Source organism: Meriones unguiculatus, chromosome 19, assembly GCF_030254825.1.
Source record: "Meriones unguiculatus strain TT.TT164.6M chromosome 19, Bangor_MerUng_6.1, whole genome shotgun sequence".
Classification (NCBI taxonomy): Eukaryota; Metazoa; Chordata; class Mammalia; order Rodentia; family Muridae; genus Meriones; species Meriones unguiculatus.
The window spans coordinates 71168824-71183937 of record NC_083366.1 but is presented as its reverse complement, the minus strand read 5'-3'; the positions used below and the strand labels follow the sequence as shown (position 1 = coordinate 71183937).

At 40.5% G+C, this 15114-nt stretch overlaps 1 protein-coding gene and 1 long non-coding RNA gene across 3 annotated transcripts in view; one reads left to right on the top strand and one right to left on the bottom strand.

The window, feature by feature from the left end:
* Fgf10 (fibroblast growth factor 10) overlaps positions 1-9068 on the bottom strand; it is an 81108-nt gene extending 72040 nt beyond the window's left edge. The window contains exons 1-2 of one of the 2 annotated variants that reach the window (XM_060372332.1): positions 8964-9068; positions 7539-8258 (exon numbers count right to left, since the gene is read on the bottom strand). In XM_060372332.1, coding sequence (XP_060228315.1) covers positions 7539-7884 — 346 coding nt within the window. In that variant the 5' untranslated portion in view covers positions 7885-8258; positions 8964-9068. Of the gene's footprint in view, positions 1-7538; positions 8636-8963 lie in introns of those variants that run through there. The other variant, XM_021640347.2, reaches the window with a different exon arrangement.
* Positions 9069-13924: 4856 nt separating this feature from the next.
* LOC132649162 (uncharacterized) overlaps positions 13925-15114 on the top strand; it is a 47798-nt gene continuing 46608 nt past the window's right edge. The window contains exon 1 of the long non-coding RNA XR_009587600.1: positions 13925-14976. This is a non-coding gene — a long non-coding RNA (uncharacterized LOC132649162). The remainder of the gene's footprint in view (positions 14977-15114) is intronic.

The following is a 15114-nucleotide window of genomic DNA, read 5'->3' as shown; positions in this document are numbered from 1 at the left end:
CTAACTACTTTCACTGTTTCAAAATATTACTAATAGAGACACACATCTCTGTATTTTGTTAAAGAGAAGTATGTGTGTGTGTGTGTGTGTGTGTGTATTTTCCCCACTAATAACCAGAACTAACAAAGACATGGGCTTTATTTTTCAAAGCCATATACATTTGACAAATCTATACAAAGGAGTTTGATAATCTTTGTGACATTCTCAAAGTTGGGAGTATCAAATAGCTCCAAACAGGTATTTATCCTCTCCTACAATAAACATTCATTCCTAAATCATCTCTTTCTTTACATAAGTTTAGGTAAGATATGAAGGCAAGAAAGGTAGCAAAGAAGCTAGGGAATGGTGTAAGTGCAGAAAGAAAGAAAGAAAGAAAGAAAGAAAGAAAGAAAGAAAGAAAGAAAGAAAGAAAGGAAGGAAGGAAGGAAGGAAGGAAGGAAGGAAGGAAGGAAGGAAGGAAGAAATAAAGGAAGAAAACTCAGTTAAAAGAAGAGTAAAAACCTAAGAAGCCCTGTTAGCACAGCAGGTAGCGTCAGTCTCATAATCTGAAGGATAGTAAAACAAAACTGCAGAAATGGGTATTTGGTATGGAGTCCAACCTGGAAATCAAATACAGAATGATATTCTAGTAAGGCTTTGCCCCCTCCAGTAGAGAGAGAGCTGAAAAGAACCTGGCCTAGAGGCTGGGATAAGAAGGGATTCTTGGCAATGCAATGGTGTGTGTCCAGTTTAAATTGATGAAGTTCTTATGCACTGAATATAAACTAACATCCTAAAGTGTCTGTCTGGGATTTTTCCCCGGATATCACCTTGAGTACTATGTGATGATTTATTTCTTTGACTTCAAAGATATACAGTAAATTTGAAAATCTGAAAAAAAATATTAAAAAACAAACAAAAATGGAAGAGAAAATAATGGGAGTTAGGGATTTGCAGTGTTTCCACAACAGAGGTGTCATAGGGTGCCTCGATACAGCACTACCAGAGAGTAACTGAGCCTTGAGTTGAGCTGCAATACTACAGGTGGGAAGTTATTCTCAACACAATAGTAAGACCTAAAAAATGAAACAATTATGCTATCAAGAAATTGAGCATTCTAAAATGTACCTGAAAGACAGTAATTTTTTTCTGAAGTCTTTTAAACAAGTCTTTATCTTTCAGTTGACCAATAGTACAGACTTAGGTTATAGTTCTGGTGGAATTATTAGGTTTGTCTAGTTAATTTAACTATTTAAAGTGTAGGGTACATCAGCTTGATCAAGACATTACCTTCTATTAAGCTTAGTTAGGTAATAAATTGACATTTCCATCACATCGTTCATTGCAGGAAACATGCCAAACATCTGAAAGTTCCTCATTAATGATAATACACATACTGACAGGTTAGGTATGGTAGAGGTAGACAGATTTAGGCAGAAGAATTATTAGGTGAACTATACAATGAGGTAATGCTGTGCTGCCAGCACTATGAATCTATCAAACGGTAATTGGATGCACGTGTTGGCAGCAGTAAAAAGTCACTGTCCAGTTATCCACCTTACATGGGAATCTACTCTGAATGTCGTCTTTGATTTATTGTTCCAATTAGAACACAATGTTCAAAGAAAGAGCACAAGTGACCTGATTTAAAGGCAAGGAGCCTTGAAGGACATTATTTTGTAGACGACCTGGATCCCTGGTAGATATTGGGAATGTTTCTCTCTCTCTCTCTTTCTCTCTCTCTCTCTCTCTCTCTCTCTCTCTGTTAACATTATGTTCTCAATTTAAAAAATATCCTCTATAATAGCAAATTCTTGTATCCATCAGTTCAGTATCAGAGGGTAACTGCTGGATCCTAAGACTTAGCTGTATCTCCTGCCTCTAACTTTAAAGGCACACCTTGATGCTGTTGTCAGTCATACCCACTGTCTGCACTGATATTAAAGTGTCAATATCTTCACCTGAAAAAAAAGTTAACATATATCAAGTGGTAATTTAAAAAATCTTAATCGTGGTATACTTTGTAGGTGAAGATACATTATATAAAGGATTTGAAACAAATTGAAGCTTGTTACATCTCTAAACTGTTAGAAAACTGTATTAAAATTACATGAATGGGGATCTATAGTTCATCTCACTGTAAAATTACAAGTGGTTTTTAATTCCTTCAAGGGAAATACTATTGTTTTACTTATATTAAGCAAACATCAACTATTAATGTTGACAAATGCTGGAACAGTCATAGTAAAACTGTCATTGGAATTACTACTCATTGCAAAGTTCAGAGAATTAATGTGAAAATAGATTAAAATCACTTTGCACACATGTCTTCTCATCCTTTGGAAGGATAATAAATATCATTTGCACTGTAATTTTTGATAATCATATGAACATTAAGGTTTGGGAAAGGTGTAGCTAGATATCCATAGGCAGCTTATAAGTGTAAGGAACATTAGTTCCATTTTAAATGAGCTGCCAAACTTTTCCCCTGCATTAGAGTTTGTGGAAAGGTGGAGATTGAGATAATAAATGGGGCTTGCCTCTGAACATTAAGGTAATTGTATAGGAATTTAAAGCATTTATTCTCGTTCATTGCAAACTATTTAATTTCTAAGGAAATACGCTAGAATAAAAGTTTATGTTATAAGCTGAAGAGTGAAAGCATAGAAGAAAATATGCAGACAATGGACTTTGATTTAATAGAAGCCTTCTTTTTCCATAAATTATGTGTTTAAATACCATTATGGAAACACGTGCTTTTAAAGAATGGTCTGTGCCTTCAGGTACCAGGTTACTGAAATTCCCAAGACTTAGGGATTGGTGCCTGAGTTCTCCTCCAATACCAGCATGCTATCCCAGCCAACTGGTTTGTTGGGTTCTTCCAGCAGATGGTTATAAATCAGGTTTATGAAGAGGAAGCTCTCAAATTGTGCATTTTAATGGATTTATGATAAAGCCATCAAAGTAGAGGGTCCACATGGTACGAATGCAGTAAAGGTAATAGAACAGAGTCATGTAGACATTAAATACAGTGCTTTCCACCTTCATAAATCCTCAGTGCTGATGACTGCATGTTTCTGGTTATAAATTTTGCAAGTAAATTCTAGAAAGAACCACAAATGTAAATAAGACACCAGTGGAAGCCATGAATTGCCCATAGGATTTCCCTCACAGACTAGAAAACTCATGAATATTTACTAAGAGGCAATATAGTAGTTCCTTCCTTCCTCAAAAAATATTTTTGAACTGATTTCAGTGATAAACTGCAGTCCTGATTAGTGCTCTTTCTAGCATCACAAGCCCATCATTTTTAAGGGGCAAGGTATTTTCTCTTTAATTTACTGATTCATTTTCCTATCCATAGCTTTAGGTCTCTACAATGTCACTCTCTGTAGGATCATGTGTTGGAAGTTCCTGCAACGGCCTGCGCTCCCATAGCTATTTACAAGCAAATAATTTTATTGCACGTGGGAACAATTAAGCACTTGGCCCTCAGCTGTAAACAATTACTACATACAATGACATTCATGGATTTTCTTAAATAGTCATGTATTCCTAATGACCTCTGTTAACATAAGTGAGATTGATGTGTGTGTACTTTGTGTGTGTCCATGAGCAATTATATTCCCAAATATAATATCAAGAGAGAGGCCTGACCTGGATGATACATCGTCTGGCACCGCATGGCCACCTGCAACGATTACTTCTAACATTTCATTTTTCCCCCCAAAGTCATTTTACTTTTTTCCAATTAAGTTGGAAATCTATTAGTGTTCACAGCAAAAGGCAATGTGAGCTTTCGATGATTTGTTTTTTAAGAGATTGGGAGCATCTTGGTAGTTACAGCACACAAGGAGAGATAACCAGTCAGAACGAGATTTGTGTTATGCTTTTGTCAACTTCTGGTTGGGTCATCGGAAAACCTATTTCTTCCAATCTTAATTTTCAAACCTGTATAGTTTCATCAAAGCTATGTGACTATTTTGAGTATTAAGTGGGATCCATATTTCAAAAGATGGATTGCATGCTATGCGTTCTTTTTTCTCATACTCTTTCTCAGAAATGTCCATAACCTTTGGGGCTCTGTGTCTGAAACACCTATTTAGCTGTCTCTGGTTTCGGGATATATTTTCCTTTGCTAGATTCTTCTTTTCTTCAATTGACAACCATGGTAGAAGCTCACAGCTGTTTTACTCATGTCCAGAAATAAGTCAAGCAGTCCCATTTCCAAGGGTTACTAACAGCTGTATCCAGCCTTTCTAGGAGGTCAGAGCTAGAGCTGAGTGGTAATGTTTCAAGGGCAAAGCTCTCGATGTAAGGAATGATAAAACAAAACTTAAATGAGCCTTCACGTATCTAGTGACAGACATAGCATAGCTATTCTCAATTATTCAAGCTTCCTCAGTCTTCTGGCAGGAGAAACATAATTCACCCCGTTCCCTTTATTCTATGCCATACAACAGCAAAGAGCAAAGAAAATATACACCCCCACACTCCTTCTAAAGGGAAAAAAGTCACAACGATCTCTGTTTGGGAAGAGTTCCTTTAACACATGTCGAACCTCCAGAACTATTCAAAACAGGGTGTTAACTCTGGAGGAAGAAGTTTGAAAAATCATTTTGCAATACTTATGAGTGAGTTCCTGTCTTCCTCTTTGTTGGCATTTTGCTGGCAATGAGCCAGTGAGACAGCTGTTTAATTGCCCAAGGCTTCACAAACATATAACCCCTTAGGTGAGCTGTGATGGTATTCTAGCAGCAATAATACGAGGGTCATATGTAACAAAGAAAACTAGTCTTCAAATAAGCAACCCTCAAAAGAACAGCTTTGTGTACTGAAACCAATTAATATCTTGTTTAGGGAAACGTACTGAAATGTGGTTTTAGACAAGGGTCTGGCACTCTTTCGAGATTAGATATCCTAATATTTAACAGGCTACTATCTGGTGGGCTGACAGACTGGCTACTCCTTGGGTGTGGCAAATGTTTCTTATGTGCCATTATGGAACATTTATACAATTTCTTAGTGACACCATGTATTCAGCTGAATAAGACCAGCTGAATGGTAGCATCATTCTGATTACCAGGCCACACTGAAATTAAGGCCTTTTCAAGCTGTGCTTTTCCCTCGCTGTGTGTCAGTACACATGTTCTTGGAAAGCTTAAATTAGTTATGGCTTGACAACATTTAGCAATATAACTGCCCTCCTTCCCTTTTAAGCCATTATTTAAGATAGTTTTCTTAATTTATATGTTTAGGTTATAATTTCAAAAGAGGCTATTAGTAATTAGCATATGTCATCCCACAAAAGAGATAATGCTTTTTTTTTTTTAATGTTAGGGTGGAAATTTGCTGCCCTTGTTTATGCAATAAAAGTTGCACAATTTTCTCATTTGGGATAGCTCATATTGTAAAAATAAAACTCAAAGTGTTCCATGGGAGTCATTTTGCTAAGTAGTTCATGGCACAGGGATCACTATTTTACAAAACAGTCATCTAAGCATCATAAAGTAAAATAGCTGTAGGTTGATCATTATGTCACATTTAAAAAACAAACAAACACAGTAACAGCAAGTTCAGGTATTATCAAAATATTACAAAATGGAACGCAACCTCAAGGTTAAAACTTAGAAATTGTATTCAATTTGTTCATGTTTCTTCCATATGAACTAAAGAAATTCAGCCCATGGGGGTTAAAAAAAATCCAACAAACAAACAAACAAACAAACAAACAAAAAAACTGCTGCCCAGAGTGGAGGCTGGTTCTTCCTTTACCTGGGAACCACCACCAGATTTTATTTTAGAAGTAGGCAAAAATATTAAATTAGGATATTCAAACCATAACAGCTATCTATAGAATCTATAGTACTCATATGGCAAGAGACTGTTAAGAAAGAGTAATCATCATTAATAATAATATTTTAGCTACTTTCTAAGCATCAGAATGAAACACATACATGCATGTAATGAATGATTTAATATTTCCAATACTAAACCTAACACAGATTACTTTCAAATGGTTCTGCAAATGTATTGCTTATAAACATATTGCTAATTTTAACAAGACATTACGGTGAAAGCAGGTGGAGAGGAGCAAAAGTTAACGTTGGGTGTTTGTAAGTCCTCCAGGAAGAGAACTAAGTGTTAATTCCTGTAATCTTTATTGGAAAATAAAACGCTTTATTCTGATCAGTTGTCATTTTCATCAGGACCTGGAACACTAATAAATAAATAAATAAATAAATAAATAAATAAATAAAATTCTGAAATGTGTGACTCACATATTTATGCTTACTTGCCAGTTCCCAAAGAACTAACGCAAAAGTTCCCCTTGAAGGGTGCCTCGGGATTTACCACAGAGATAAAGCCAAGTGGCCACTAAAGATGTCTAAATGTCATTGTTTACTCTCTTCAGTGTGCCATTGCACAGACTTGGGATCCTTTCAAACAGAAATCAATAGAGGATGAAAAAGTCTCTACACTTGAAAGTAACCAGTAAAGGATTCAGGAAGAGACACGGTATCCACTCCCCCTTCTTTCCTTGTTCTTCCATCCCTTATTCAGCCCCCCGGAAACCTCCCCCAAGACAGAAGGATGGAAAAAAGACCAGAGAGAAAGGAAAAAAAGGAGAGAAAGAGATCCAATGATCCCCTGCTGGATGTGTGCTGGGGAGACAGCCTCGTCCTATGGGATACTTCCCTGAAAACAGACTTGGGCTTTTACTTTGAAAATAAAAGAATGACAATGAAATTTGTGTGAGGTCTGTGTGAATCCAGTCCCAGATGTTTACAATGCTGTAGGACTATGCCTCTGCAATATGAGAGGTTTCAGAAGAAACAGTACAACAAGACACCACAAAGCAGCGCATATGCTGTTGACAATGCAGACGTGGGCATCAGGTTACCAAGAGAACCAGGCAGGAGACAAACAGCAGTGGTGCTGCCGAGAAGCTAACTCCACGGACTGCAATCACTCAAACCAAAATGAGGGACCCAAACAGAGGGGGAAAAATTAAAACCAGGAAAAACTCTTTGGCGTCTATCTAGAAGTGGTGGGGTAAAAGAGACAGTGGAAGTGACTTTTCTTCTTTAAAGTTCCCATAAAGCCCCTGTAATTGACAGTGAATAATTATTTTCAGCTTGAGTAGTCTGTCCCAAAACTCTTAAGATTGCCAGCGAAAGGAAACAAAATGTGTTTACTTGAGCCTTTTCCAGAAGGGAGGGATGCCATGGGGGAAGGTATTGGAGACAGAATGGGGCATCGCCTAGCAGCAACTCCAGGGCACCCGGAGTGGTCCCTGAGTGGTAAACTAGAGACTAGGCACAGGGTGGCAGGGGATGTGGAGGAGGCTTGCGTGGTGGAGGGAAGGCTGCGCAGAGCATACACTCGGGGGGGGGGGGGGCTGATTTAGTGTGAAAGTATTCCACTGCATCCTTTTACAGGGGTTGGGGACATAAATATTTAGCTGGCCACATCTGGAACAGATTCTGCCCCCCCCACTCCCCGCGTGGGGTGGGGGTGGATAATTGGAAGGAGGGGAGCACGCGTTTGTTACTTACTGTACGGACAGTTTTCCTTCTTGGTACCGCTGACCTTGCCGTTCTTCTCAATCTTGAGAAAGTACTTGGTGAAGGAGAACAGCTTTCTCCAGCGGACATCTCCTTGGAGGTGATTGTAGCTCCGCACATGCCTTCCCGCACTGGAAGGAGAGGAGAAGGAGGAGGAGGAGGAAGAAGAGGAGGAGGAGGAAGAAGAGTTGGTGGCCTCCAGTGACACCATGTCCTGACCAGGAGCTTGGCAGGTGACAGGGATGGAAGACACCAAGAAGAGCAACAAGAAGCAGCAACAGCAGCCCGGCAGGTGGGGAAAGGCTGAGGCACAATGTGTCAGTATCCATTTCCACATTGTACTGAAACTCTCGGCGCTGGAAATTGTCTCATCAGAAGGAACATACTGGAAGGGTAAGAGCTGGTGCGAGGCGAGCAGACAGCTGGAGGTGGTGGCTATCGGTTAGCTCCCTCTGGGTACGGATCTGGCCAGAAGCGGGGGCACCAACATCCATAACTCCTCGGAAGGGCCGGCTGCCTGTCCTCGCTCCGTGCTCTGGTCCAACGCCTGCGTCTGTCTCTCCAGGCTCCGGGTGAACCCTGGACGTGGGTGGCCACAGCAGTAGGAACTGGCGGTGTTGGTCACCAGAGCTCTTCGCCTTCCTCGGGGGGTGGGGGTTACTTTGTTCTCTTCTTCACTCCTTTCTTCACCATGTTAGATGCAAAAGAGGTCTGAAAAACAGATGACAGCACGGTGAACAAAACCCCAAGTGGGTGGGGTGGGGGTGCAGGGAGACATCTGCGCCCCTCTGTGGCTGGCACCTTCTGGCCCTTCTCTGCGGAGTCCCAGCCTGCTGGCCACTCTAAAAAGTGTGTCTCTGGAGTTGTCAGAACTGGAGGCGGCTGCCCGGGCGCTGCTGTTTTCTTCTCTCTCCTTTCTCTTTTTGGTGGTGCCTGCTGATGTGAAGTCTCCCGAAAGCCACTTCTTGTCTGGGGGGCGGCTGGCGGCTGGCCCTTCCCTCCACCTCCAAGTCCCGAGGAAAGACGCTTGTAAACAGGTTGAAGCTTGGAGTCTAAATGTCAGTGCTTTTCAGCCAGAGGTGGGCTCTGCCTCTGCTGGTCAAACCTCATTTGCAGGGGTGGAGAAGGGGGGGAGGGGGTCAAACGGCGGTGGGACATCTGAAACCCTAAGCTGCTGGGAACGCCAGGGAAAAGGGAGGGGGGGAGGGGACCGCGGGTGGGGGGAGCTGGGGGCTGCGGGTCCCTTCCTCGCCGCCTCCGCGGGCGCAGCCGCCCCGCAGCCTGCAGCTGCGGCTAATTGCTGCTCCAGCGTCCTGTGCTCACAGCGCTGGCCACCAGCGCGAGCTGTCCGCGAGCTTTCCGAATTTTGCTGCCCTCAGGCGGGAACCACCCCCCTCCGGGGAGCCCCTTGCTCACTTGTTTTCCAGCGTAGTTTTCTTTTTCTTTTTCTTTTCTTTTCCTTTTGGCTGTGAAAGTAGAGTCTGGAGCTTGGCTTTTGTGTTTGTGTGTGTTTCTCCTCTCCAGGTCCCAGAAGCAGGGAAGAGGGCTGGGGAGAAGCCAGGAGAGGATGCTCAGGGCAAATTCTCCCCGAGAGCAGATTATAAACTGATAGGAGCTAAAGTGGAAAAGGGAGACATAATGAACTAGCTTCGTTTCCTCCTCTCCTGCCAGCTTCCAAGGAGGTCTCGGGTTTTAATGAATCATTGATTTCTCGCTTCCGTCGCTGAAGTAAAAAGTTCACACTTTGGCCCTCTCTGTCTATTTAAGCTCAGTGAGATTTATTGTCACCCTTAAACATCACCTCTCTCTTGGCGCAAATGAAATCAGGGACCCAAGTTACTGATTTCTAATTGCTAACATGAGTCCTTTACAGAATCACGCAGGGACTTCAAAGCCTGTGCACTTTCCTGCGATCACAGATTTTTATCACACAATTTGACCAAATCCCCCGCTGCCTGTTTTCTTCTCTATGCAATTTCCTTTGCACTTTACCATAAAGAGGAGGTCCCCGACCAACCTTCAGAGTTAGTGTTTACAGGGCTCTACTTCACCACGCAGCTTCGCTACCCACCAGTGCTCCACCAACTCTCCTGCACACACCAGCCCCAGCTCCGCCTCTGCTCACAGAAACAAGCTTTCAGTCCAGACACAGAAGTTAACACAAGACCAGGAAGCTGTTGCCCAGAACCAAAAGGCACAAAGAAGGAAATACTGTGATAAGCCGTTTCTACCTGAGGAAGACGTGGTTCTGAGTCCCAGAGGGTCAGGTCTTTTAAACACCTAAACTATGGAATGACTAGCTTAAAGGACTGCATGAATTTATATCACTCTGCTGTGTGGGGCAGTTGGACATCTGTGTTCCGTCTAAGCAAAATAGTCAGTATCTTACAGCTTTCCATTCAGGGCAGTGGCGCTTCCACACGGTTCGACGCAAGACATTTCAAGGTGAACTTCAGAATTAGACAAACTGCAGCAGTGAGTAAGAAAAAATTTACAAAGGAGCTTGCACACACAAGCCAGAAACCCTGTCATGTGCAGTCAGTTTTAGTCTTCATTGGGGAACAGGGGAAAGGAAATTAAAATTTAAGAGTTCTAGAGATAGACACTGTTAATAATTACCCAAATACATTTTAGTGACTTGAAGAATAGCTTGAATGAATGCATGCTCTGATATTTCTGTGTGTTCACTGCCTTTGAAATAGACTATTTAATACCAGAATCAGGATTTTAATTACATTATTTATAACTCATTGCAACGCTTATTCAAAAGATTTCAGCACTGTGACGAACATCACAGCAAATTTCTAACTTTAATATAATTAGCTGATTTCTGTAGCTATTAATTGAAAAGTTAAGCAAATAAAGAGCATGCGTCAAACAAGTCTTGCTTCTTTAATTAAAGCATGGATATTGAAAAAATGAGCCCACAGTGTTAATTTCAATTTCCTATTTCACAGCTTATACCTGAGCAGACAAATGAGTGAAAGAGTACATAATTTCTAAGGGATTTAAGTTGCATCCTCATAGAAAGAGGAGTCCAATTGTTTGAATTGGCAACTAATTGAAACTGCATTAAAAAATATGTTTGATGAAACCATTCAATGAAGATTCTTCTGTAAAAAAAATATGAAACACAGGAATTAATTAGTTGAGTGAGTGTGTGTGTTCAACACTGGACAACAAAACTACTGATGCCAACTTGAGTGGTTTTATTTTTTATTCACATCAGACACTCCTTCAGGCACCCCCCCCCAACACACACACACACAACCACCTTTCTGTTTCAGTCAAAGCTCTTCAGATTGTCTAGCTAAAAGTTTACCTACTTTCAGTTACTTTAAGTTTACTTAAAGCGAGGTATAAAGAACATTCTCAAAACTTTCGTACCACACTCGCCTGCAGCAGGTGCAATGTTTGAGAGTTTTGGAGTCTTTTCGCCTCTCCTCGGTACAGCATGATGACAGGGCGGGCATTTACTAAGCTGCCCAAAGGAAAAGCTGACATAGCTTTTTAGATTATATCTCTCTTCTTTTTCCTCTCTGTACTGCCTTTCTTCTACAGCACAGTGGAATCCCTAAATCCCCCACCACTTTGTATTGTTAAGTCACCCCTTAGTTTAGCCCCAGAAAGCCTGAGAAAAGTTCCACAGGAAAGATGCGCTATTTAACGGAATCCAATCTCTCCCAATAGATTTGAATCACTAACATAAATGTATGAACGTAGATTATATCTCTGTAATGAGGCCTGAATCATTCTCAGTTACTTCAAAGGACTGAAATTCTACCTTCCTTTTTTTTTTTTTTTAGCTGCAATAATCAGGTCTTAATGGGTTCCTTTATTAATTGTTTCTCTGTTAAGATTGAAAGGGAAGAACAAGCTTCAGATTAGAATGGTACCTACTATTCTAAAAGGCTGTCTGTCTCTTTCATCCGATCTTTGGAAGGCATGCTCTGTTTCTATGGCCTAAGCATATCCAGTGATATTAGTCTAAATCTTTATTGAAAGAAAGAGAGGTAAACTTTTGTTAAATGTGATGATCTGAAAAATTATAGACCTTTAAAGCAAGATCGTGAGAAGAAAGCATTAAAGACTTCTCAAATGTGGCACTTCTGTGTAAAAGAGGCGCCATGAGGGCCTTCTTCCAGACCCTTTAGTAACTATTCTCTTTGAGCAGTTTACACTTGAAGCATGTATTTCCTGGATTCTTTGTGTTTTCATCATCGTTCATGCTTCAGTTACAAGATGAGTGTTCTATTATGTGAGATGTTATTGGCAGTGTCGGTAAGCTGCTTCCAATAACGCTAAATCAGGTCAAAAGTCAGCCAGGCTGTTTGACAGTTAGGACACGTGCAGGTCTCATTTTTTTAAGCCTGTGGTACAGCCCTCAGGGAGTGTGTCCCTGTTTTCCTATTTGTATATAGGAAATGCCAGTAGGAAGGAACTGCTTTCTGTTTGTTTTCTTCCAAAGCTGCAGCTGGAAACGATGGCCACATTCAACTCCGTTTGAGCTAAGTATAGAAGCAATAGTTTATAATTATTGCTTTCAAAGTAAGAGCTTCAAGTGAAATGAAGTTCTTCTTCTTCTTTTTTTTTTTTTTTTACCTCACAGAGAGTAGGAGTGTAACACCTATAAACCAGTAGGAAGTTTTACATTTCAGAGTTGTTGAATTGTTTTTAAACATTTGTAATACACTGAGATCACTTATAGGCTGATTCCAAGTCAAAGAGTGAAATTTATGTTTCAAATATGTTTCATATATATTGTCTAAAGGTCATTTTATTCAATATTTTAGGAAATTAGGTGAGTGTGTGGGTAAAAGCACTTGCTATGTAAGAGGAAGACCTGGCACCTACACACATAAGAAAAGACAGGCATGGCTCTCGACCTGTGATCCCCCTGGTGTGGCTGTGGAGACAGGAGCATCACTGGGCCTTTTCGGGTGAGGGGATAAGGTAGAGTTCCACAGGACAAGACGAAGCCTGTCTCTGACCTGTGTACAGCTCACGCTACACACTCCATACAGCCCACTCACATGTTCGTACACAAGCACAAACAATCCAGACCTATTTGTTTATTTATTTGTTTGTTTAATGTGTGTCTATTTCAATTGTAACATCGATTTTGAGGTCAGATGTGGAATTTTCTGTTTGTGGTGTCATGCTGATCCTCAAAGTTTGGATGACTAAAATGTCTTTTGGACTTTTGGTTTCTCAAGTGAAAATGGTCAGCCTGAAACTGAAGACAGCTCTTGGGTTTTGTAGCCTGACTGAAGTCACTAAGTGACAGAAGAGCTGGGAGTGCTGGCCACAGGCCTTGCATGTGACCCTAGGCTTCGCCACACCCATCTACCTATTTTCTTTTGCTTCCCTCCTCTCTGTTTTTCTCCTTATCATCTCCTACTCACTCAAATATGTCTGAGTTGCCAGAAGGGAAGAGATAAGGAATCTTAGGAGGCTTTAGTTATGGAAAACCAGCATATCTTTGCATATCTTTGCTACAATTGATTAGCCAGAGAAAAGCAATAAAATAGCTTAGTGTTGAATTATTAACTATCAGCTGATTAGACAAAATAAAATAAATGTTTTTGTGGTTTTGGTAAAGCCTACTCTTTCATATGAAATGAGCACATTCAAAAGAAACACACCACACATTTTCAGGATATTCACGGGGCTTGGGGGATTCAAGAAGATGTTTTACGTTGTTCCCCAACACAATTGATGATACCATTTAGAAACGTATACTATTAATTTGAGTTAATTCTTTGTACCGTCATGTTAAATTTTCCTAAAGCAGTGTGGCACTTCAAAGCCTCTACACTTTTATAAACAATTATTTTTAAGTTTGAAACTAAGGTGAATTTTCTGTTCTCTCATTTTCAAAGATCCAATGATCTACTACTGAAATGGAAATGTGGGTAAGAGAGAAATATAGAATCATTTGTAAGAAAAATATCTGTCTTGGAATTTTGGAATATACTTACGTAAATTATCACAATTCCAGAAAGCTGGACTCTGGGTCTTGAAGCCAAACACAGAGGACATATTTTCACAAAGCCGCTGCCTGTCCACTCCCTGCTGCTGGCAGAGGGAGCCTTCTCTTGACAGAGTCATGAGGTCTCTGAAGAGCTCTGGGCTTCCAGCACCCTTTGCAGACCTATGTCTCCTGCCAAGTCAAGTCCTCTAGGTTTCTTAGTTGTATGACACTTGTCAATGTTTTGTTTGGAAATTATGTTTTTTTTTTTTTTATAATTTTGGTTCACTGACATGAAAATATTCACAGTATGCTATTTTTTTATATAATTTCTCAATTGTTTTTTTTTTTTTTAATTTAAGATGTTTATTGAGTACCTACTGTGTCCTGGCAGTCTGTAGTCAATATTTTAGATCCAACAAAGAAGATAAGATGATTTAACTCTTAAAGAGTGCACACACATGTATACATGGATGAACCTTTGATTTTTGTTTTTGTCATTAGGGATTGGAAAGCTAGAAATCTCTCGGGACCTAGAAAGCATTTGGAGAGATCTGGATCCTGTCAATTACTTATGCTGTCTTTGTCTACAGAGGAACCAAGGGAAACTGACTTCTCTTCTCTGGCTTCACGGAGGGTTAAGGTTTGGTCATCACCAACTCTGTGATTATGGCTCCAGAATCCTCCTCCAGACTTAGGATTTGGGCAAAATCTCTGCCAATTAGTGCTGATACTCTCTCCTTTCTTTCTGCTTCCAGAAAAATGGATGGATATTATATGCGCTCTAAAGGATTATGTTAACTATTTTCTGATAAAAATTCCCTAACCCATCTGCTTTACTTTCTAAGTTTTAGTCAGATTTATTTAATATTCTTTATTCATGTGTGCTGCATGTGGAAGAACCTGCCTTGATATATATATATATTTACTACATGAATGCGAGAACTCTTGAAAACCAAAGAGCATCTCCTGAGATAGTTACAGGTAGTTGTGAGCTGCCACAACAGAGCTGGGAACTGAACCAAATCCTCTGTGGCAGCAATAGGTGTTCTTAACCGCAGCACCATCTTTCCAGCCTATGTGCCTACTCTAAATTTGACAAGGTTTGCTCCTATTCAATAGAATTAGGCACGGAAGACGTGCTTCCCATGAATTACTGATGACAGAAAAGTTACTGTGGTGTAGCAAATGCAATTGCTGTTGTGCTGACTTTTTTGGATTCTTCCTGAGAATCCATTCCCTTTCTTCTCTGCCCAGCTCTGTGCTGACAGCTGTACCTCTCCAGTGTTCCTCTGGCAGATGGCTTCATCAGTGGGGAGTTCAGGAGACACAGAGAGCACGCATGATAGTTCTTCCTATACTTTGTTTTGTCTTAGTGCCAGGAGTCTGAGTTGTGTCCTTCCAGGTTTACAATTCTCTTCAAAGGACTCTTCCTCCAGGTCTGCAGCTATTCATGAGGTAGGTAGGATAATATTTCCCTCGCTTGCTACTTAAGATCACGGAGTTGCATTAGTTCCTTTTCTTTTCTGGTTTGTCAACATCATCCCTTGTTCTTGTTTCAATTGTGCAGCTTTGTAAGTAGTAACATGGTTTATG